We start from the raw sequence: 21,933 nt of genomic DNA on the forward strand, positions 1-21,933 counted from the left end.
CGCTCTCTCTCTTTTAAATAAGTAAATAGAAAGAAAGAAAAACTAAGAAAAGCTCTATTTTACTCTGCAGATAAAATAATATCAGATAGAACAATGATTGCATCTTATCTGTTTAAATGAGGTTAAGATGAAGCTAAGCACGTTCTGAAACCAGTGCTGAGAGTACTACACGCTTCTTTGTAGTACCTGTCACAGCATCAAATCTGTCATTTCTCTCTCTGGGTATCTTAACAAGTCCCTGTAGTGCTTGGACTATAATAGGAATGCAGTTTTTTGAGCACATGATTGTATAATTAATTAGAACCATTGCTTCAATCTGAATTTTCGCTAACTCGAGTTAAATTATTTACTATCCATCAAGTTATTTATACCAATAAAATGGAAGTTCACAAAAGCTCCATGCCTTAAAATTTGCAGCAAATAGTGCATAGAAATAACAACTTCATATACCAAAGATTGAAATTCCATTATAAGTCATTTTAAAAAATCATAGAATATTATTTCATTGCAGAAATATAGTTATTAGTTTTTAGTTTATTAAAATTCACCTCATAAAAATTCATGGCACTATTAGAATATTAATGGAATCTACAAAAACACATGAAAATACTTGTATCATAAAGTGAAGGTACAATTATTCAATACTTATATTATTAAATGTAAAAGACTATAATATCATATATTCTAATGAATACACAATAATATCAAATATATATTCCATGTTTGTTTAGAAAGGACAACATAAAAACAATAAAATAATTATACTGTGAAGTTGGAATAATAAGTGGTAATTTTTTGAGTCTTTACATTTTGGTGTGTGTTTAAAAATTAATACGGGGTCAGCGCTGTGGCGCAGTAGGTTAATCCTCCGCCTGCAGTGCCGGCATCACATATGGGTGCCGGTTATAGTCCTGGCTGCTCCTCTTCCAATCTAGCTCTCTGCTGTGGTCTGGGAAAGCAGCAGAAGATGGTCCAAGTGCTTGGGCCCCTGCACCCACATGGGAGACCAAGAAGAAGCACCTGGCTCCTGGCTTCGGATCTGCGCAGCTCCAGCTGCTGCAGCCATTTGGGGAGTGAATCAATGGAAGGAAGACCTTTCTCTCTCACTGTCTGTAACTCTACCTCTCAAATAAATGAATAACATCTTAAAAAATTAATACATATTTTATAAGCAAATTCTAGATGTTGGCTATATTAATCTTTATTCCAACTGTGGAGTTACTACTCTATGTTTGAATGGGCTCTTAAGTACCTGCAGACCCTTCCACAATAGTAGAAAGTAGTCAGACACTGTATGCGCATATGTACTGTTCCATGTAAATACATACGTCTCTCTGCGAGAGCACACACGCTTCAGCTCCCCAGCCACTCCACCCAGAACTCAAGTGCTGACGTCAGAGACTTGCCTGGAGTCTGGGTACAGGTTCTCTATGATATATGTGTCTTACCATCATTGTGGAGTCCTTACCAGCTACTGGTCGGGGTTTTTTACTAAGGCATCTGGGGCTGTCCTCAGGATTCCCGTCATCCCCGCGGAAAACCCAGGCTGCCGAATGAAAATTCTCCGTGTAGAATCCCTTTTCCTCAATATCAAAGCGAAAACCAAGATCCACAGAACGGCCATCTTCTGAGGTGACTGAGGAGAAGAAAATGACACCGTAAAGGTGAGAGAGAAGTGAGATACGGACAGAGTGAAGTTCGTACCCAAAGCGTCATTCTCAAACACACAGCCCAGTTTGCTGGACGGTTCTCCGGGCGGAAGGTGCACAGTGCTAACGTTATCAGGAATCCAGACATTGTTGCCGCAGGGTCTGAGGTGAGGGAGTCTATGGAGCAGCTGTGGCATTTGTAGATCCTTTTGTCAAGGAAAACCATGGAAAAGGGTTGGCTTTTAAGTCCCATGTATTAGTGTTTACTGCTCAAGATGACTAGGGAGTTGTTTTAGAGTCCCTTTCAAAATTCCAGGTCCAAGAGAAAGGATTGCTAAGTACAGAAAGGGAAAAACATCACTGTTATGTCTTTGTGCTTGAAAGATGGCACTGGGAAGGCTTCTCAGGAAGTTCACCAGCCTTACATGATGAGTGTATAAGGAAGTATGTAAATTTCTGCCTCACTTTTGGATAATCTAGGTGTTTGGGAGTCTCTTGCCTAGTGGGGAGGCTGTGCCAGTTAAGGAAATAGGATCGCGTCTCTACATTGCCTTCCAGAGGTTTCTCTGTGGCCCTGTATAGGAGGCTGAAACACGAATAAAGTCATGTACCAAGCCTTTCAGTATTTCAAGGGAGAGAATCAAGAACCCAAGAAAAGCATAAACCACCTACCTGTGTGTCCCAAATGCCACGAAGAGAGTGGAGTTTGAAAACCACAACAATGCTCCTTAAACAACAACAACTATCCACTGGTTCTCCTCTTTGCCTGCCTCTTCTCTCATGCTCCAGTGGCTCCCATGTCTTTCTCCAAGTAAAACCTGCCCCTTCCTCACCCTGCCCTGTCTGGCAGTGGCCAGTTGCATTTCTGCTCCAGGTCAGCTACATAAAGCTAGGGGCAGGACAGTGCCTTCTGCTGTCACCGATTTTCTGTGGACCATCATTCCCATGGTTCTTGTTCCTACCCTTACATTTCCAACTTCGCTTTCCTAGTTCTAGACCAAAGAGTGTATTATTCATTGTCCCACCAAATAAACTCCGAAGATATTTTTTTCTTCTCAAATCCCAAATATCCTTAACACTGGTTCTTATATTTCAAAATTTCTCATACAGTTCATTGATAGTTTAAGCAGTTTCAGGTACATTCATTCATTCATTACTCATTCATTGAGTTGAATTGATTCAAAATTGTTCTCCTATGAGCATGGGGCAATTTTAGGCACAAGGAGGATAGAAAGTTGAGTTAGATACGGGACTCTGACGAGTTAGGGGAATTCAGAGGAAGCAGGACTAGTTCTGGTTGAAGGGAGGGGTGAGGTTAAGGGAAGAACATCATCAGATGGGATCTTGAGGAGTAGGTGGAACTTCCTGTGGTAGGCTGAACTGGAGGGAGGCAGATAAACAAGGTATGAACAAGTGGCCTTGGTAATGCAGCAGGGGCTGGAAAAATAAGCCATGCGGATTGAATAAACACATCGTGTGTGTGTGTGTGTGTGTGTGTGTGTGAAAATGAAGGGGGGATGACACTTGGTAATATTATGTGATGATAAAGTTGGGATGTAAATGATATAGGAATTTGAAAGGATAGGTTCTTGGAATAAGATTATGAACACTTCAGAACAGAATACTTTACCTCAGGATATTAATACCTTCTTGCACACATCACATCTAAGAATCCTTTAAGAATTTTTTGCTTTCATTTGTTGGAGGATGTTATTTGACTTTAAAGAGAAATGAAAGTGAACCAAAAAAATTATAATGATTTACCGACTTTCTTTCTGAGCTTTAACTACATCAGTTTATTTATTTATTTTTGCATAGTATTTGCTAAAGCTACAGAAGCCTGAAAGGATTAAAGAATCTTCCTTTGTTTATTTATTTTCCATATTTGTATCCCTAAAAATTCCATTACATATTTTTTTAAAGATTTTATTTCTTTATTTGAGAGGCAGAGCTACAGACAGTGAGAGGGAGAGACAGAGAGAGAGGTCTTTCTTCCGCTGGTTTACTCCCCAAATGGCAGCAATGGTCAGAGCTGAGTCGATCTGAAGCCAGGAGCCAGAAGCTTCTTCCAAGTTTCCCATGGCCAAAGCAGGGAGCTGGATTGGAAAAGGAGCAGCCGGGACTAGAACTGGCGCCCATAAGGGATGCCGGCGCCGCAGGAGGAGGATTAACCCCCTGCAACTATCTGGGGAGTGAACCAGCAGATGGAAGATCTCTCTTCCCCCCACCTCTGACTCTCTGTAACTCTGCCTTTTAAACAAATAAATAAATCTTTAAAAAAAAAAAAGATTATTCATCTGCCTCCTTGGTACCTTAAGCCAAACAGAAAACAAATCCAAAGCTGTCTTGGTCACAAAAACTTTGTCAACAAAATTCAATTTGTTAATGAGCTTTTTCATAAATGTACTTTAAAACACCAGGAGCTCAAATATTCTTGGTATTATTGACATAGAATTTGAACTCATTTGTCCTTGAAAAACTAAAATACTTCTTGTTTATTTTTATTTTTGACATCATCCCAAGTTCCAGGTGTCCTCAGATATTCTCATACCTCCTTCATTCTTCTGTATTATTTGAGTATAATTAAAAAAAAAAGTGTTATGTAATGAAAGGAGACCCGGTTTGGACTTTCCCAGATGAAGACTAAGGATTAGATTTGAATTATTAATTATAGGTGAGGGACCTTGGACAAAAGCCTAATTTTCTCCATGAAGTGAGGCTGAAAATATAGTACTTGACTCAGTGTTGGAGGGAGAATGAATAAGGTAATACATTATCAAACTCTTAGAAAAGTGCCTAGCACTCAGTAGCACATTGTATTTGTTCCCTGTTATTATTAGGAATCAGAGATCATTCTTCCTCTCTCACTCATTCCCTTCCTTCCTTCCCCCATGCAATCCAATATTTGGAAAATACATTTCCATAGTAATTTTCATACCTGAATGAAACATGGGAAATGCTATCAAATATCCTCATATGATTAGGCCCAAATTCTTGCCACATCCGCTTGTGATACAGAATCCATTCAGATGACAAAAATCAGAGTTCTGTTTTGCAGGCCCTTCCTGGAACTCCAGTTCATACCCTTCAAGTTATTTACCTGGTGTGCCTTAGTCAGCATTCCCCACAGCCTGGATGGACTGATCAACTGTGTCCACACACATAAATATGTCATTGCTAATGGCTTTCCCAGTTATGATGGAGGAAGTCAGAGATGAGTGAGATTAACAGGGTGAAAAACACCAGCTGCAAAGATGCTCAATAAAGCTGTCGGGTTTTAAGCCATGGATCAGTAGCACATCCTGACTCTATAAATGAGATAAAATTTAAAGCACGTATTAAACAAGGCTAGCCCCAGCAACCGTTAGTAAATTGCAGTCACTACTGAAAAATTCCTGAAGAAATACAGCGTGCCTTCCGTGCGTCTGGGGCTTGGATAAACTTAAACTAGAAATGGCAGACAGTTCAACCCTCTTGTGTCTGATGCGAAGCAAATTGTTAGGATAGCTTTTCATTCAAAACAGAACTCAACCAGAAGAAAAGCAATCACTGTTTTAATGAAAGCAATTGCACTATTTTGGCATGGCATTTGAATTTGTATGTCACACACCTGATTCCTGTGTTATTTCAAGTGAGGTAAATGTGTGAAGTCACTGGCAGTGTCTGCCAGTTTCCATGGTATAAACACTCCCACCATGGCCAATTTCAAGCTACCAATCTGCTGCACTGAACTGCCCTGTTAGAGAACTGTGTGCAGTCCGGTGGTGAGCTGCCGCAAGCTGCCTTAACACACGGATGACTTTCTTTTTCTCAAGAAAAGCAGAGCAGAGATAATGTCTGAGATCACTGATACTGAAAGATTCGTCTGCAAAACAATGAATGAGATACACTTCGCTTGAAAGAGTCTGAGTAGCTAAAGGACACCATGAACTTGAAGGAACTGGACCTTCTTTGCTAGAAGGAACTGAAAGCTTCAGGAACTGGCCCCATTCTCTCTGATGCATGGAGATGGTCTGTAGTTTATCAAACTAACCAAAGTTTCCAATCAATCTTAATTTCTTGGTTTAGGTCATTCACAAATTGATACAGGTAAATAGGGGAGCTACAAAATTTTAATATGTTTATATTTAAACATATAATTTTTTACTAGTACATATAAAATGCTACATTTGCTTTCTTATTTATAAGTAAATTGCTTATCAGCCAGATTCTTTAGTGTTAGTGTTTAAGATGGGTACAAGCTGATTACAGTCATGTTGGTTGATCACTAAATGCCCTGATAATTTTAGAGATGTGAGCTGCAGCTGAATTTCTCCACAGTGTGAAAGGGGAAATTGGAGGAAAAACTCAGAAAGAAGAGAATAGAAAACAATGGGTCTAGGTGTTTCACACACAAGAGGGAAGCAGTGCACAAGAAGGCCTCTTGGGGTAACTACAAGGTATTAGAGGAGCCTTAAAAGCAAAGGGGTTGGGGCCACAATCCTGAAAACTGAATTCATGAAAGCTCAGAATCCTTAAAGTTTAAAATTCCAAAATATACAAATCCCAGAACTAGGATTCTGGAACAATTTGAAAAATCTATCAAAGACAATTATTTAAATTACATAAAGGGGATTTATGTGAGAAACATATACTTACTTCATTGGCCATTTTATACAATGAGATAAGCAATGGCATATTTTTGCAAACACAAACAGGTTTGCTGATCACCACTGTGCAAGTATAATAGATATGCTATTATACTTAGATAAACTAACCGTATCTAATTAGATAGACTAACTGTATTCTGAACAAGGTAAAAACTGAAATCTATAAAATGTTTCTTGGGTTGGTAATTGTGTGCACAAGCATAACTGCAACCATCTGAAATATGGCAATGGGCGACCTAAGTCTTTTGAGGAAATCCATCAAAGACAACAATAGGTCACTGCCACATATGCAGTTGCCTAAAGAACTGAAAGCTTGAAAATTTTTCTCTTTCACAAATGCAGTATACAAAAGGAACACCTCTTCATTTATGGAGGATGTTTCAACGTTCTTACATATGCTCACAATGCTTACACATCCTCAGTGTTGTGATAATGCACTAATAGACGCAGAAAGTGAATTAGCACTCTCTCTAAATCCATTATGGCATTTATATCTCCAGTGTTGGGAATGATGTGAAGGTGAAATAGCATAGTGAATTGTAAAAAAAAAAAAAAAAATATTGCTGGCAATTTAATCTACTGGAGAAATAACTTTAAAAAGAGAACTAAAGAAAAAATGGAGCGAAAAACGAAAACAACATCCTCCACCTTCCCCCACCAAAACAACGAAGAAGAAAACGTGGTATATGAAAAAAGATGGGTGTGGGCAATTCCATGGAGCCAGGCAGACCGTAAGAGCTGCTCCCTTTCACAATCATTGTATTGTACTTTTAAATCTTAAGCCTTGCATGTTCATGAATAGTTGTTTATTCTTGTTTTTTTAGGGTGTGGCTATCCTTAGAGAATGGGTTTGTACTCATTTTCTATGTGGTGCTGCTCTTTTTTGAAATTCGTCATGATTCAATATACAATTTTTTGTTTTTTAAAAAAAGCATACCCCGGCTGGCGCTGCAGTGTGGTAGGCTTAGCCTCTGCCTGTGGCGCCACATCCCATATGGGCACCAGTTTGAGACCTGGCTGCCCCTCTTCTGATCCAGCTCTCTGCTATGGCCTGGGAAAGCAGGTACCTGGGCCCTTGTACCCGCGTGGGAATCCCAGAAGAAGCTCCTGGATCCTGGCTTTGGATCAGTCCAGCTCCGGCTATTGTGGCCATTTGGGGAGTGAACCAGTGGATGCAGGACCTTTCTCTCTGTCTCACCCTCTTTTTCTCTGTAACTTAATCTCTCAATAAACAAACAAACAAATAAATAAATAAATAAAGGCATTCCCTATTAAATTTTCTCACCTTGTGTGCAGTGCTTCTGTTGTTTTGGGTAGGTGAAAATTCATGCCCTGTATAGAGCTATAGAGACCACAATTGGCGGAAACAACACTTAGGACTGAATAGCAACATCACCGCCTAAGTGTCTTCTCATTCTACCTTGCACGCAATTATTTCTGAACCAGTCAGTAATTTCTCTGACTTCTTCCGGCAAATGCAGCTTTAAGTAATTAAAAGGTCTTAGAATTTCATCAGCCAGAAGGAATGTCATTGCAGACAACTGATGCATTATTAAACTGAAGTCTTTGTCATGGCTGTATTTGTTGTGTGGCCAATCCCTTCTCCAGAATTTAGTTTTCTACCACTCCCATATGGCCTTATTCACATGGAAATCTCAGTTTTCAGAATTGAAGCTTTGAAGGTTTCAACATTCAGGACTTTAACTGTGATTTTAATTTTTAGGACTGTAGATGTTAGGGATTTTAGACTTTAGGGATTTTTACCATTCAGGATGTCAACATTTGGGATTATGGCACATGGGATCGTGTCTTTTGGGGTATGATTGGCACCAGAATATAAGAATGTTATGGTGGAAGGGGCGGGCATTGTAGCTTAATGGGTAAAGGAGCTGCCTGCAAAGCTAGCATCCCACGTGGTCACTTGTTTGTGCCCAGCTGCTCCACTCCTGATCCAGCTCTCTGCTAATGGCCTAGGAAAAGCAGCAGAAGATGGACCAAGTGCTTGGGGCCCTGCCACCTATGTGGGAGACCCAGAAGAAGCTCCTGGCTCCTTGTTTCGGCCATCTGGGGTGTGAACCAGCGGATGGAAGATCTCTCCCTCTCTTTCTCTCTGTAACTACAGTATACATCCGTTGAAAGACATTCCCTCATTTCAGAAATGTTCAAATGAGAACAAAAACTGTACTTAGGTTCAAACATGTATCTTATCCTTTAGCACCATACCATTTTTATAAGCAGCTCATATTCTTTGAAGTAGGGTACAAATTTAATTTAATAAAGAGCCCTCCCTGTAGTTAGCTATCTTCCTATGTGAAAGAATAGCAACCTCAGTAAGGAGTGGTGTGTTTTGAAGGAAGTATTTTATCAATTAGAAATTGCTCAATGGATATTAAAGGGTTGATCATTCCAAACATTTCTTGCATAGAAAAGCTTATAATCATGACATTCCTTTGTTCCAACAGAGGAGTTTATGTTCTGGAAATAAAAGGGAAGGGACTTGGTTGAGATTCAGTAAATGATTGCTTTGCCATGGTTTTGGAAAAGAAGCTGATGGTCTACTCACTGGATCCTTCCGTGATGTTGCTGGCAAATGAACTTCCCCCGGCTGAGCTGCACCTTTTGCCGTCTTTGAATTGCTGCCTCCTTCTGGCCCACTGGTCTACGGCTTCTTCCTGGGAACCGTCACTGGCTCTTCCACCTCCTGCAGCCAACTCCTGGGACAACTTTCGGAGGCTATTTATTTCCAAATTCTCATCTAGATTCAACCACATTAAGTATGAAAGTGAGACATTTCAGGACAGAACATCATATATTGCAGTCCTTGAAGCAGAACCATGTAGATTAAAACTAAGATAATTTCATTCAATTCTTTCATGGTTCACTTTCTAAACTTGTGCTACTTAAAAGAAAGAGCCATGTAGCTTAACAAATAGATTTATATAGAAAAAGAGGGTGGCTAGGTCATGAAGCATTGCTTCAGGTGGATTCAATTTAACAGATATTCCCTGGGAACCAGCAATTTGCCTGCTGTTACATTTACTGTGGAGGGCAAAGTACAAGGAACTGTTAAGCATGTCTACTAAATTTTCAATAAGAAGGTAGTACTACCTGAGTTAGTTCAATCACAATCCATGGTAATAAGTTTAGTGTTGAACTCACATATTTATGGCTTGACCTCTATTCATCACGAGTATACAAATTTCATGATACATTTTTGCTACCTATATTGGTTCAAAATGGAGAAAAAGAAAAGAAATATCAAAATGCATGAAGGTGGAGCTGGCGCAGTGGCTCACTTGGTTAATCCTCCGCCTGCGGCACCGGCATCCCATATGGGCGCTGGGTTCTAGTACTGGTTGCTCCTCTTCCAATCCAGCTCTCTGTTGTGGCCCAGGAGGGCAGTGGAGGATGGCCCAAGTGCTTGGGCCCCTGCACCCACGTGGGAGACCAGGAGGAAGCTCCTGGCTTCGGATCGGTGGAGCACGCCAGCTGCAAGCACGCTGGCCATAGTGGCCATTTTGGGGGTGAACCAATAGAAGGAAGACCTTTCTCTCTGTCTCTCTCACAGTCTAACTCTATCTGTCAAAATACAAAAAAAAAAAAAAAAAAAAAAAAAGGAAAACAAATGCATGAAGCCTTGCTAATTTTAAATTTGTATAAATGACAATTTGAAATACTCAATGCAGTTCAAAACTGTTGCCTTCTGTCATCACAAGCCATGTCTCCATGTATTAATTAAAAAAATCTTTCCAAAGAAATGACTACAATCCAATCAAACTTTAGGAAAATAACTGAAAACAGTAAAATAAAAAGAAAGCCCGGGGGCCAGTGCTATGGCGCAGTAGGTTAAAGCCTTGGCCTGAAGCGCCGGCATCCCTTATGGGCCCCGGTTCTGGTTCCAGCTGCTCCTTTTCCAATCCAGCTCTCTGCTGTGGCCTGGGATAGCAGAGGAGGATGACCCAAGTCCTTGGGCCTCTGTACCCGCGTGGGAGACCCGGGGGAAGCTCCTGGCTCCAGGCTTCAGATTGGCGCAGCTCTGTCCATTGTGGCCATCTGGGGAGTGAACCAATGGATGGAGAACTTTTCTCTCTCTCTCTCTGCCTCTCTCTTTCTCTCTGTGTAACTCTGACTTTCAAATAAATAAAATAAGTCTTTTTTTTAAAAAATAAAAGAGAAAGCCCAAACAGGAGAACACATAATACTTGGGAAGTCGTTGATAGAGTGAAATTGGTTAAACTTTTACTTGATTTTACTGTGAATTAATGCTATAAGTAGTACTGAAACAGTATTTTACACTTTATGTTCTGTGTGGGTGCAAACTGATGAAATCTTTACTTAATATATACTAAATTGATCTTCTGTATATAAAGATAATTGAAAATGAATCTTGATGTGAATGGAATGGGAGAGGGAGTGGGAGATGGGAGGGGTGCGGGTGGGAGGGAAGTTATGGGGGGGAAAAAGCCATTGTAATCCATAAAGTGCACTTTGGAAATTTATATTTACTAAATAAAAGTTTAAAAAAAATAAACAAAGAGAAAGCAACATAAACTTAAAGAGGCCAAAATTTGACCTTTATTTTCTTCTCTTATCACCCAATGAGGTTTTTTTTTTTTTTGACAGGCAGAGTGGACAGAGAGAGAGACAGAGAGAAAGGTCTTCCTTTGCCGTTGGTTCGTTGGTTCACCCTCAAATGGCCGCTGTGGCTGGCGCGCTGCGGCCGGTGCACAGCGCTAATCCGATGGCAGGAGCCAGGTTATCCTGGTCTCCCGTGGGGTGCAGGGCCCAAGCACTTGAGCCATCCTCCACTGCACTCCCTGGCCACAGCATAGAGCTGGCCTGGAAGAGGGGCAACCGGGACAGAATCCGGCACCCCGACCAGGACTAGAATCTGGTGTGCTGGTGCCACAAGGCGGAGGATTAGCCTAGTGAGCCACAGCGCTGGCCTACCCAATGAGTTTTTACAATTTGGTCTTTACAAGTTAAAATCTAATTTACAAACCTCAAAAAATTTTTTCAGAACTATTTAAATAATAAATGGGTTATATGCATGGATAAAGAATCTTCTTTACTTTTGTGCAATTATTAATGATACATGTGCAAAACTGCTTTCATTCAGTTGTTAGAGTCAAACAGGTGGCTTGAGGAAAGAATCATCACCCAACTCCGTAACTCTATTACTGACTCTTACCACCTTCCCGGGAAACAGGAAGGCAACAGCAAAGCAACATCCTTTCTATAATAGTCAGTGTCCACAGTCTGAGTGCTGATTGGTTACTGGGGCTCAGGGATGATCAAAATGACTTCTGCCCTCTGGAACTCTGCAGAGTGGTGCATTTTAAAAATGCTACAGGGGGTCGGCGCTGTGGCATAGCAGGTAAAGCTGCCGCCTGCAGCGTCAGCATCCCTCACGGGTGCTGGTTCGAGTCCCGGCTGCTCCACTTCGAATCCAGCTCCCTGCTATGGCCTGGGAAAGAAGTACAAGATGGCTCAAGTCTTTGGGCTCCTGCACCACGTGGGAGACCTGGAGGCAGCTCCTGGCTCCTGGATTCAGACAGGTGCAGCTCTGGCTGTTGCAGCCATCTGGGAAGTGAGCCAGCGGATGGAAGACCTCTCTCCCTTTCTCTCTGCCTCTGCCTCTCTGTAACTCTACCATTCAAATAAATACAATAAATATTTAAAAATAAATGACTGGCTATTTCCTCCAGGACTTGCTCCAGTTTTACCATTTGTTGAGACAGAGTCCAGGTTGATTGTGAAGGCCTTCACGAAAGGGAGAACTTTGTTATATCAAGTATTTTATATAGTAGCAATTCTTTATCAAAATTGCTAAGGAAAAAAGAAGTCCTCTAAGTCTAGGAAGTTGCCTGTGATGGGGATATGGCCCTGTGCTGTAGTTTTCCTGTAAGATCGTCTAGTGGCTGGTATTGTGGTATAGCCGGTAAGTTGCTGCCTGTGACGCCAAAATCCCATATGGGTGCCAGTTCAGCTCTTGGCTGTTCCAGTTCTGATCCAGCCCTCTGCAAAGCAACTGGGAAAGCAACGGAGAATGGCTGAGTGCTTGGGCCCCTACACCTACATGGGAGACATGGAAAAAGCTCCTGGCTTCCATCTGGGCAAGTCCTAGCTGTTGTGGCCATTCGGGGAGTGAACCAACAGATGGAAGGTGTGTGTGCCTCTGTGTGTGTGTGTGTGTGTCCCTCTCTCTCTGTAACTCTGCCTCTCAAGTAAATAAAATAAATCTCTTTTTAAAGAAGATTTTCTTCTATACTCCAAAAAAGAGAAAGGATATACCCTCCAGTATGTTTTGAAGTGTAACTACAGAATGACTGAAATGTCCAAGTACCAGGTATCGCTCACATTTTCTGATTTGGTATTTGTAAAATCTCAAGTTGCAACAAATACAAAATTTAGTATGGTCCAATTACCTTCTATTTCAAGGGGCCACTGCAAAATCATTTGGTCTGGCCCTGCCAAGGCAACTGCAGGCAGGACTTGAAAAGCAATAAATCTGTAGCAGGTTAAATTTTAAGTTGATAATTTTGTTTGGCCTGTGGATGATGTTATAAAAATCCAGGTGGCTGTTGGCAGAAGAAAATTTCCTCACCCTTGCTATGTGCTCAAAATACTTCTACAAATTTTCTACCATGTGGTCATTCAGTCCTGGCTTGAATACTTCTCAGACTCAAATTTAGCACCTGTGGACCAGCCTAATCCTTACATGCTTCAACTTGATAGAGAGTGTCTGTGTGGTTTATCAAAATGGTGTCTCAGTAATCTCCATTCTTAAGTGTGCCACCTCTTTATCCACTAATATATGAGCCTTTCTAGGAACCAGGACAATTTTTTAAAAATTTCATTTTTACTTATTTAAAGACAAAGAGAGGGATGGGGGAGAAAGATAGAGAGAGAGAATGAATCTCCCATCCACTGGTACATTCCTCAAATGGCCGCAATGGCTAGGGCTGGGCCAGACTGAAGCCAGGAGCCTGGAACTCATCTGGATCTCACGCATGAGTAGCAAGGACTAGACACTTGGGTCATCATCTGCTGCCTTCCCAGGCTCATTAGCAAGGAGCTGGATGGGAAGTGGAGCAGCCAGGCCTCAAACCAGTGCTGCTCTATGGGATTCTGATGTTACAGTTAGCAGCTTAACTCACTGAACCACGATGCTGCCTGGGAGCCAGGAAATGTGCCAGGGATGGAATGAAGACACACACTGAAGTTTCTCAAAGGACTCTTAACATATAAATGTCACTTTGTAGGGGCAATATGTTAACTCACTAGAAAACACAAATGTTTCATCAATTGCTATGTTTTGGATGTACACAAATACTTCAAAATGCTCATTGAGCATTATCTTTGTAATTCTGTTTTTTCCTGAAGTTTTTAAGGCACCCTCATATGTGTTTCCCAACAATTCATAGGTTGGAACCTAATGCCCAGTGTGCTAAGATTAAGAGATGGGGCCTGCCAGAGATTACTAAATCTTAAGGGGTTTGCTCTCTAAAAGGGCTAGAAGGAACTAGCCAGGCCCTTTTGTCCTCCTGTTCTCTGCCTCCAACCATGGCGATATACAGCTTTTGCCCATTCTGCTGTGAGTACACCAGAAACAAGGCACTGTACTGGTAGCAGGAAGCGGGTCTTCCCCAGACACAGAATGCCAGCACCCTGATTTCAGACTTCTCCAGCTCCAGAACTGCCAGAAATAAATTTGTGTCCTCTATAAATTACACACTCACTGGTATTTTACTGTAGCAGCAAGCCTGGACAGAGACAACAAACTTAAGTGTGAACATGGAAGGCACCACCACGAAAGTTGGGGAGTCCCAGCAAGTGAGTGGGAGAGGCCAGAGAGAAAACGCCTATCCCAGCCTCGCTGTGCTGGGAGAAAGCATGGGCACTGTGACGGCAGCTGGGACCTTGCATCCAGAAAGTTGCCAACTTCACCAGGAGGTTGGTTTCTTAGAAATGATCCCAATCATTCTTTCATTCTGCTACAAAAAAAAAAAAAGGAATACCTTGTCTATTCATTTTTTTTATTCCTAGTGCTTGATGCAGAGCCTGGGAACCCAAATTTTCCTGGATCCTCCATCATCTACACTTTTCTGTCCTGGTATGGATTCTCAGAGTCATTCCTGTCTAAGGGGTACTTGGAAAATAAGCCATCTCATATACTGCCTGTATTGTTTATGTCTTATAACATATAAAGGGCTGTTTAATTATAAATATTTCTACGTCATATCAAACACCATGTAGCTGTCACTTCCCCAGCATGACTGAGTTTTAGTTTCCTAAATAAAAATTTTTTATGATGTACAATTTCTGCTTTGTTGGCATAGATCTTACAGATGTATTTCAGTCCACTTACAGCAGAAGAAATCCTGCCTGGAGAAGGTACCTTTTTATCCTAGAATGGACAGCCCGTACCTGGCACAGGAAGAGCTCAGAATTTCACTTTCACAGTTTCAACTTGATTTCCTTTCCCATACAGCACACTGGCTCTGTTACTTCCCATCACACAGCCACATCCATCGGTTCTTGTTTCTCCAGGTCAAAGGTCACAGATTATTTACCTATGCTGTGTCTTTCAAATCTCATAATCCGGATATATATGGATAAAAAACCCTACATGGCTGGCACCACGGCTCACTAGGTTAATCCTCTGCCTGCGGCGCCGGTACCCGAGGTTCTAGTCCCAGTTGGGGCGCTGGATTCTGTCCCGGTTGCTCCTCTTCCAGTCCAGCTCTCTGCTGTGGCCCGGGAGGGCAGTGGAAGATGGCCCAAGTGCTTGGGCCCTGCACCCGCATGGGAGACCAGGAGGAAGCACCTGGCTTCTGGCTTCAGATCGGTGCAGTGCGCCAGCCGTAGCAGCCATTTGGGGGGTGAACCAATGGAAGAAGACCTTTCTCTCTCTCTCTCTCTCTCTCTCTCTCTCTCTCTCTCACTGTCTAACCTGTAAAAAAAAAAAAAAATCCTACAGAACTGCAAGTGTCTTGGAAAGTCAGAAGGCCTGGCTGAAGGGAATCTGCATTCTCTCTGGATGTACTCTCTGGTTTTTCCCAAGCCTGCTTTATTCATTTGCAATGCTTGCCTGGCCCCTGCAAACAGGCCTGTTCTGACTTCTAATTTAATTAATTCCCAACACACCTGCAAAGTGAAGGACCCACATATATACTGCAGTCATTATATTTAATCTGAAATATGTGGCTACACTTTGAGGAGTTAGAGAACCCCTTTATTACTTATTCATGTATTTTTATTTTATTTGAAAGTCAAGGAGACAGAGACAGAGACAGATCTTCCATCTGCCTTTTTTTTTTTGGACAGGCAGAGTGGATAGTGAGAGAGAGAGACAGAGAGAAAGGTCTTCCTTTTGCTGTCGGTTCACCCTCCAATGGCTGCCATGGCTGGTGCGCTGTGGCCGGCGCACCGCGCTAATCCGAAGTCAGGAGCCAGGTGCTTCTCCTGGTCTCCCATGGGGTGCAGGGCCCAAGCACTTGGGCCATCCTCCACTGCCTTCCTGGGCCACAGCAGAGAGCTGGCCTGGAAGAGGGGCAACCGGGACAGAATCCGGTGCCCTGACCAGGACTAGAACCCGGTGTGCCGGCGCCACTAGGTGGAGGATTAACCTATTGAGCCGCGGCGCCGGCCCCATCTGCTCTTTGACTCCCAAAATGCCTACATTAGTTAGGGCTGGGCCAAGACACAGCCAGGAACCTGAAACTTAATCTGGGTTCCCACATGGGTGGCAGGAACCCAAGAACTTGGGCCATCCATGCTGCCTCCCAGGAAGGAGGCAGGAAGCTGGATCCAAAGTGGAAGAGCCAGGACTTGAATATGAACACATCAGGCACTCTGATATGGGATGCAGGCACCCCAAGTGGAAACTCCTAACAGCTGTGTCAAATTCTCACCCAACAGGGTTCCTTTGAAGATGTACACATAAATTTGTGTCAATTCTATCAAATTATAACTATAAAATTATATCAATTTATAATTTTCAGATGGAACAATCTAAAGGTGCCCCTATTCCTCAAAGTGGCCTGTGGCCTGATGATTACAAAGTCCTGGTCTGAGGTATCAACAGTACACTGACAATTATGTTGGATACAAAACAAAAATGCTCATAGCTCGAGGAGAGCCAAGGTCATGAAAATATTTATGTATTTATAAGTTCAAATAGTTTTAAAGCAGATATGTTGATTGTTGAATGTTTTTCTATTTTTGTTTGCACATTTTGATACGTGAACAGATCCTTACACAGAAACCTGATGTGACTTTCTTGCACTCATTCTTCCATTCAGAAACTATTCATTAAATGTCGACCCTATAGGACAGGCACTGCCTAAGACTGCAGATACAGCAATGATCAATGATCAATGATCAATGATACAGCAATGATCAAAACTAGAAAAAATCCATGCCCTCCTGGACCTTACATTCTAGTGGGGGAAGAGAGACATAAACAAAACAAACCAGAAAATACATAGCAGATTAGAAGGGTGAAAAGTGGTAGGATTCGCCTGGACTGGAACTAGCGGGGCTCAGATTGTGATTTTTAATTTGTTGGTCTGATAAGGTCTTACTAACATAGTACCTTGTGAGCAAAGCTCTAAAGGACATGTGAATGAATGACGGGGACACATGGGAGGAAGCCTGCTCTATGTAGGTAGTGGGAGTAATTTATCAAAAGGCTTCAGGCAGGATTCTGGCTGGAAGTCTCTAGAACTCAAATAAATCAATGCAGCTAGCATAGACTGGTCAAGGGGAAAGGAGTAAAGGAAGGAGGCAGAGCTGCAGTGTTTCCTCTGAAGGTCTGCACAGCAGGAATCTGGAGTCGGGAGCCTTGGCCAGGATTCAAGGCCATGCAGTCTGATATGGGACACGGCCATGATCGTGAGGCCCATGCCCACCCCAGGAACAGATTTTTGATGAACCCCAGTGACACAGGGAACCAGCAGCAGGAGTTGCTTACCAAATGGGAGAATTTCCAAGCCTACTGAAGCATCACATCACCTTTGAGAGGATTATAACTGGAATTATAGATTTTACTAAGAAAGTCTGCCTTGTTGGGGGAGGCAGTAAGGAGAGAAGCGTTTCCCCTGGGGTAGATAACAGGTCTCAGAGGAATATTCATCCGGGCCAGCAAGTGTCTTCCCTGCAGGAGCTAGGGGAAGGGGAACAAGTGCTCTTTTGCAGGTTTCCTCACAGTTTAACATAACTTCGACAGTAGCAAATGTTGGGATTAATGCCATTGGTCCTGGTGTCTGCAGGAACATTTGACACAGGACAGCCGTTGCTTTGACGAATAAACTTTGCTTTAGGGTGGTATATAAAACAGGTGACTATGTAGTTTTTGACACTGTTTTAAGGACATTTGTTCTCTATAAAACAAATTCCAAATATTATGCCAGCAAGTTATGTCACTGATTAATTTTTCACATTTTATCTTCATCCTACATTTTACTTATTCCATTACGAAATTTACATCTAGAGCAACAACAAAGAAGAGGTGGCTGTCGTGCCAAGATTCATGATTTCAAATCTCATTTCTGGGGCATGTTAGCAATGCTATTGCCAGTTTGGAAGGCAGCTGTTACGCTTTGCAAATGTACTTTAATTTATACTATAGAATCACGCTAACACTATGTGTAAGATAATTTGAACTCAACAACAACAACAACAAAAAACCAAGGGCCTTGATGGAGTGACCAAAATGATATTGTGCTGATCCAAGATTGGAAGCAGACAGGCAGTATTATGCGCTTAGGGAAGAGTTTCCATCTCAGCCCTTCTGTAGTCTGCTGAGCTTCTGGGATCTATCAGCGGCTCAAGTAAGGCCGACCAATACCCAAGGGAGGTCAGAAGCCTGTTAGGGGTCAGAGACCCCGAGGATGGTTCACTCAGGTTTAACCGTGGTCGTTTCTGGTTTTTATCCTTTATTTTAATGACTATTCCACACAGTCTCCTGGGACAGGCGTACCCTGCTTCTGCAACATCACAGTAAGATTTAAAAACACATTTTATTACAACCATATTCTGCCTATTCTTCTAAAAATGCTTGGCTTGCAAGAAGGAAAGGGATGGTGGATTATTTAAGAGTGGCAAAAGGCTAACGTTTCCTATGGAATTGATTTGGCAATACATCAATCTTTTAAAGAGAAATTGATTTTTTTTTACTTTATATTAAACTGCAGCCTTGGTGAGTTTGCTATGCACTATTTATGGGTAAAGTGAGTGATAATGTAGAGAAGTAGACTGACATATATTTGCCCAAATTCATCTATCTCTAAAATACTCAATATATCTCCAGCAATGAAGAAATGATCCCAAGCAATAAAAAAAGTTCTCACCTTAAGACTTTTCAAAATCCAAACATGTAAAAATAATAAAAGTTAAAGATTCTGCATAGCCCACTGTACCTTTGAAAGCCTCCTGCTTGTGAGGTGACAGCAAGATGTCTATTTGGTGATAGTAACGTTCCCTTGAGTCATTTTTGTTATCATCTCCTTCAGAATTTGGCCCTGTTGATGGAATCTTTTGGCACACTGCTGGCTCTTGGTTAAAACTGGTTAGTCCAAGACTTTTTTCATCATGGTTGCCATTTGGGTCTACATCACTGGTCACTGTTTTCTCGATAAGAAATAGATTATCTATAGCACACTCTGCCTCATTGGACTCAGCTGCACTGGGTGGGAAATCCATTTGAAAAAAGACTTCATTGTGATTTCCATTTGACAGGTCTTCTAAATCTTTGTGGCAAGCATCCGTTATCCTTGGTGTTATCTGCCATCTGTCTTTTTCAACATTTCCCAGAGAGCTGGGTGACTCTTTGGAGTGTTTCATTCCCATGGGACAATTAGAATCAACCATGTCCTCATTATCACTTGGGGTAATTGCCCTTTGCTCTAACTCATTTGGTAGGAAGGGCATGACTGCCATTTTTATTTTGCTGAGGGCTGCTGTCTGACTTGCACAGGCCTCTGTTGGGTCCCATTCCACGGTGCTGTGGCTAATACTTGGGGGTGGACTAACTGCAGTGGGGCTGCCACAGAATGCAGGCTCAAGAGATGGATGCTGGGGACTCTTCTCCAGTAGTGGCTGTGAGTCACCATGTAAAATGGCTTGGGCACAGTCTCTGTCAGTCATAGAAACATGCTCTTTCTCATTGTTCAACTCAAATTCAGTGCAGGGATAAAAGCAAACTGTGTTCCCAAGGGTTTCTTTAGGTTCCGGATGCTTCATGGCCCAGTGAGATAGACTGAAGGAGGTAGAAGACTTTGGAGCACTTTGGCTGGGAAGGAAGGATGCAGAATTTGCCCCACTCTCCCAGTATTCAGTGGCTGGAGTTTCACCACCTCTGCAGCAGATGTTGGCTGCTTTCTCTTCTGTCAGCTGCCTGCTCAGGGAAGACAAAGAGCAAAGGTCAGAGTCATTGCCATCTTGATCTGGGGAGATGTCAGCAGTGGTACTTGGCCAAGGTTTTATTCTTCCTGTGCTTTGCTGAGCACTGGAGTCTGATGGGATGTTTTCTGGGATACCAAGTTCATTTTTTCTCTCTGTATCCTCATCTTCAAAGGGCATTGCACTTACACCTGGATTACTGACACTTGAGATCTTCAGGGTATTGTGCAATGTGGGAAGGATGCTTGAATCCTCCCCTTGGATAGCATGCACAGGAGGAGGCAAGACAGTCCAACCCACTGCCCTCTGACACCCATTTCTAAGCCTCCACTTCTCAGGGTGTCTCACGGTGGACTGTGAAGCAGGCCTGGAACACTCTTCAGCACTCTGATTGCAGGAAACATTCCTGCGCTTCGTGACTTTTCCCCGCTTTTTAGGATGAGTTATGTTAATGCAAACGTCCTGCATCTCACTCATGTATTTGACTTTAATTTCTCTGCCTACAATGCTAACTTGCAGGGTGGGGCTCTCAGGTGTGGCGATTCCTCCCTTGCTCTTAGAGGACACCTCGGGCTTTCGTTCTTCAGCCAAAACATGCTTGGATTTTGGAAAGCAGCTCCGAGACGTGTAGCATCTCCTACCGTGTCTGATGGAGAAACTCTGGTGACACCTTGGACATCTCGTTTTTGTTGGGAGCTGGGCACCTGTTTTGCAGAAAAAGCTTTTCTTGATTTCTACCTGAACACTGACAGCCCCACATTTCACTTCTGTAGAAAATTTTCCTTTTGCTCTTTTTACGACCTCTACTGTGCTTGGGAGATGCTGTAGTGTAATTTTCCCTGGTGATTGTTGACAGTCATCAGCTGGGACTGCTGGTAAGCCTTTCTCGAGTTGATGAGACACGGCAGTAGGGGGGCCTTCGTTTTCCTTCCCCTTATACTTTGTGTTGTCAGAAGGAGGCTGTTTCTTATCCTTAGGGAGAAAGGAGGGATTCTGCTTCCCGTTCATCTTAGGAGCAGACATGTGCTCATCTCTGCTTTCCTGAGATTTCCCTGATGCCCCAGTCTGACGAAACACAGCCTTCGAAATGTCTCCTTTGACTTCCTTTTCCAGATCTTTTATATTTTTTTGGCTTGGTTGACCAGCAGGCTGAGATGCACCTTGAAGAGCAAGGAAGAGGGGGAAAAAAAAGGTTTCTATGTCCATTTAGAAAGAATTCCTAATTCTAGGATAAAACTCAATGAATATCTTTTTGTAAGTATTCTGGGTTAACAGTTTTCCTGTATTTCTGGCACATCAAGGTATTTTCCACAAATGTTCATTTCTTTTTTTTTTTTATTTGACAGATAGAATTAGACAGTGAGAGAGACAGAGAGAAAGGTCTTCCTGCCGTTGGTTCACCCCCCAAATGGCCACTACGGCCGGAACTATGCCAATCCGTAGCCAGGAGCCAGGTGCTTCCTCCTGGTCTCCCATGCAGGTGCAGGGGCCTAAGTACTTGGGGCATCCTCCACTGCCTTCCAGGGCCACAGCAGAGAGTTGGACTGGAAGAGGAGCAACCAGGACTAGAACCCGGTGTCCATATGGGATATGGGATGCCGGCGCCGCAGGCGGAGGACTAACCAAGTGAGCCACAGTGCCGGCCCACAAATGTTTATTTCTAATAAGTATCTTGTTTTAAATCAGAGTATTGCTTAGTAGTGTTAGGAAGTAAGAGTTTAGTGAAGCTTCGCTCTAAAATAACAGGTTCCAAAAAGGGAATGAAGTGAGAATTTCAGTTGAAATGTATGCAAGTAAATTTTACATATAACCTCCTGATAAAGAGTTAGTTGTCATGGGCAGTTTTGGACATGCCATGATGCCTAACAGGCTAAATCAAGCTCCATATAATTTGAAATGGTTCCAAAAGATGTGGATAAGCCTTTGGAAGGCTTCCAGGCAGTCTTCCCTTTGCCCCCAACTATTATAGCATACCTTCACCAACTCCCAATCCTGTGGTGCCCTGTGGGTCATATAGACAAGTGAAGGAGGCTGGTGCATCTCTGCTGTCAGCTCCTGACAGAGTTGCCAAGAAAGAAAGCATCGTAGCATTCTGAAGTCCCCTCAGTTTCCGAAGAGAACGACAGTCTGGATTAATACATATGGAGTGGGTGCCACTGTGAAATCTCTCACTTTCTAAGTATTGACTCAAGTTTTAAAAATCTTCTATAGGTGGAGGCCAATGCCTT

The 21,933-nt window shown here is 42.5% G+C and overlaps 1 protein-coding gene across 2 annotated transcripts in view; it reads right to left on the reverse strand.

The window, feature by feature from the left end:
- Nucleotides 1-21,933, reverse strand: part of LOC100359138 (uncharacterized) — a 143,732-nt gene that overhangs the window by 106,249 nt on the left and 15,550 nt on the right. For both annotated transcript variants that reach the window (XR_011381949.1, XM_051853594.2), the window contains exons 3-5: nucleotides 18,724-20,865; nucleotides 8,862-9,053; nucleotides 1,469-1,636 (exon numbers count right to left, since the gene is read on the reverse strand). Coding sequence is in view for 1 of the 2 variants with exons in the window: in XM_051853594.2 (XP_051709554.2) it covers nucleotides 1,469-1,636; nucleotides 8,862-9,053; nucleotides 18,724-20,865 (2,502 nt within the window). In the remaining variant the exon portion in view is untranslated. The remainder of the gene's footprint in view (nucleotides 1-1,468; nucleotides 1,637-8,861; nucleotides 9,054-18,723; nucleotides 20,866-21,933) is intronic.

This window comes from Oryctolagus cuniculus, chromosome 14 (genome assembly GCF_964237555.1).
Source record: "Oryctolagus cuniculus chromosome 14, mOryCun1.1, whole genome shotgun sequence".
NCBI lineage: Eukaryota > Metazoa > Chordata > Mammalia > Lagomorpha > Leporidae > Oryctolagus > Oryctolagus cuniculus.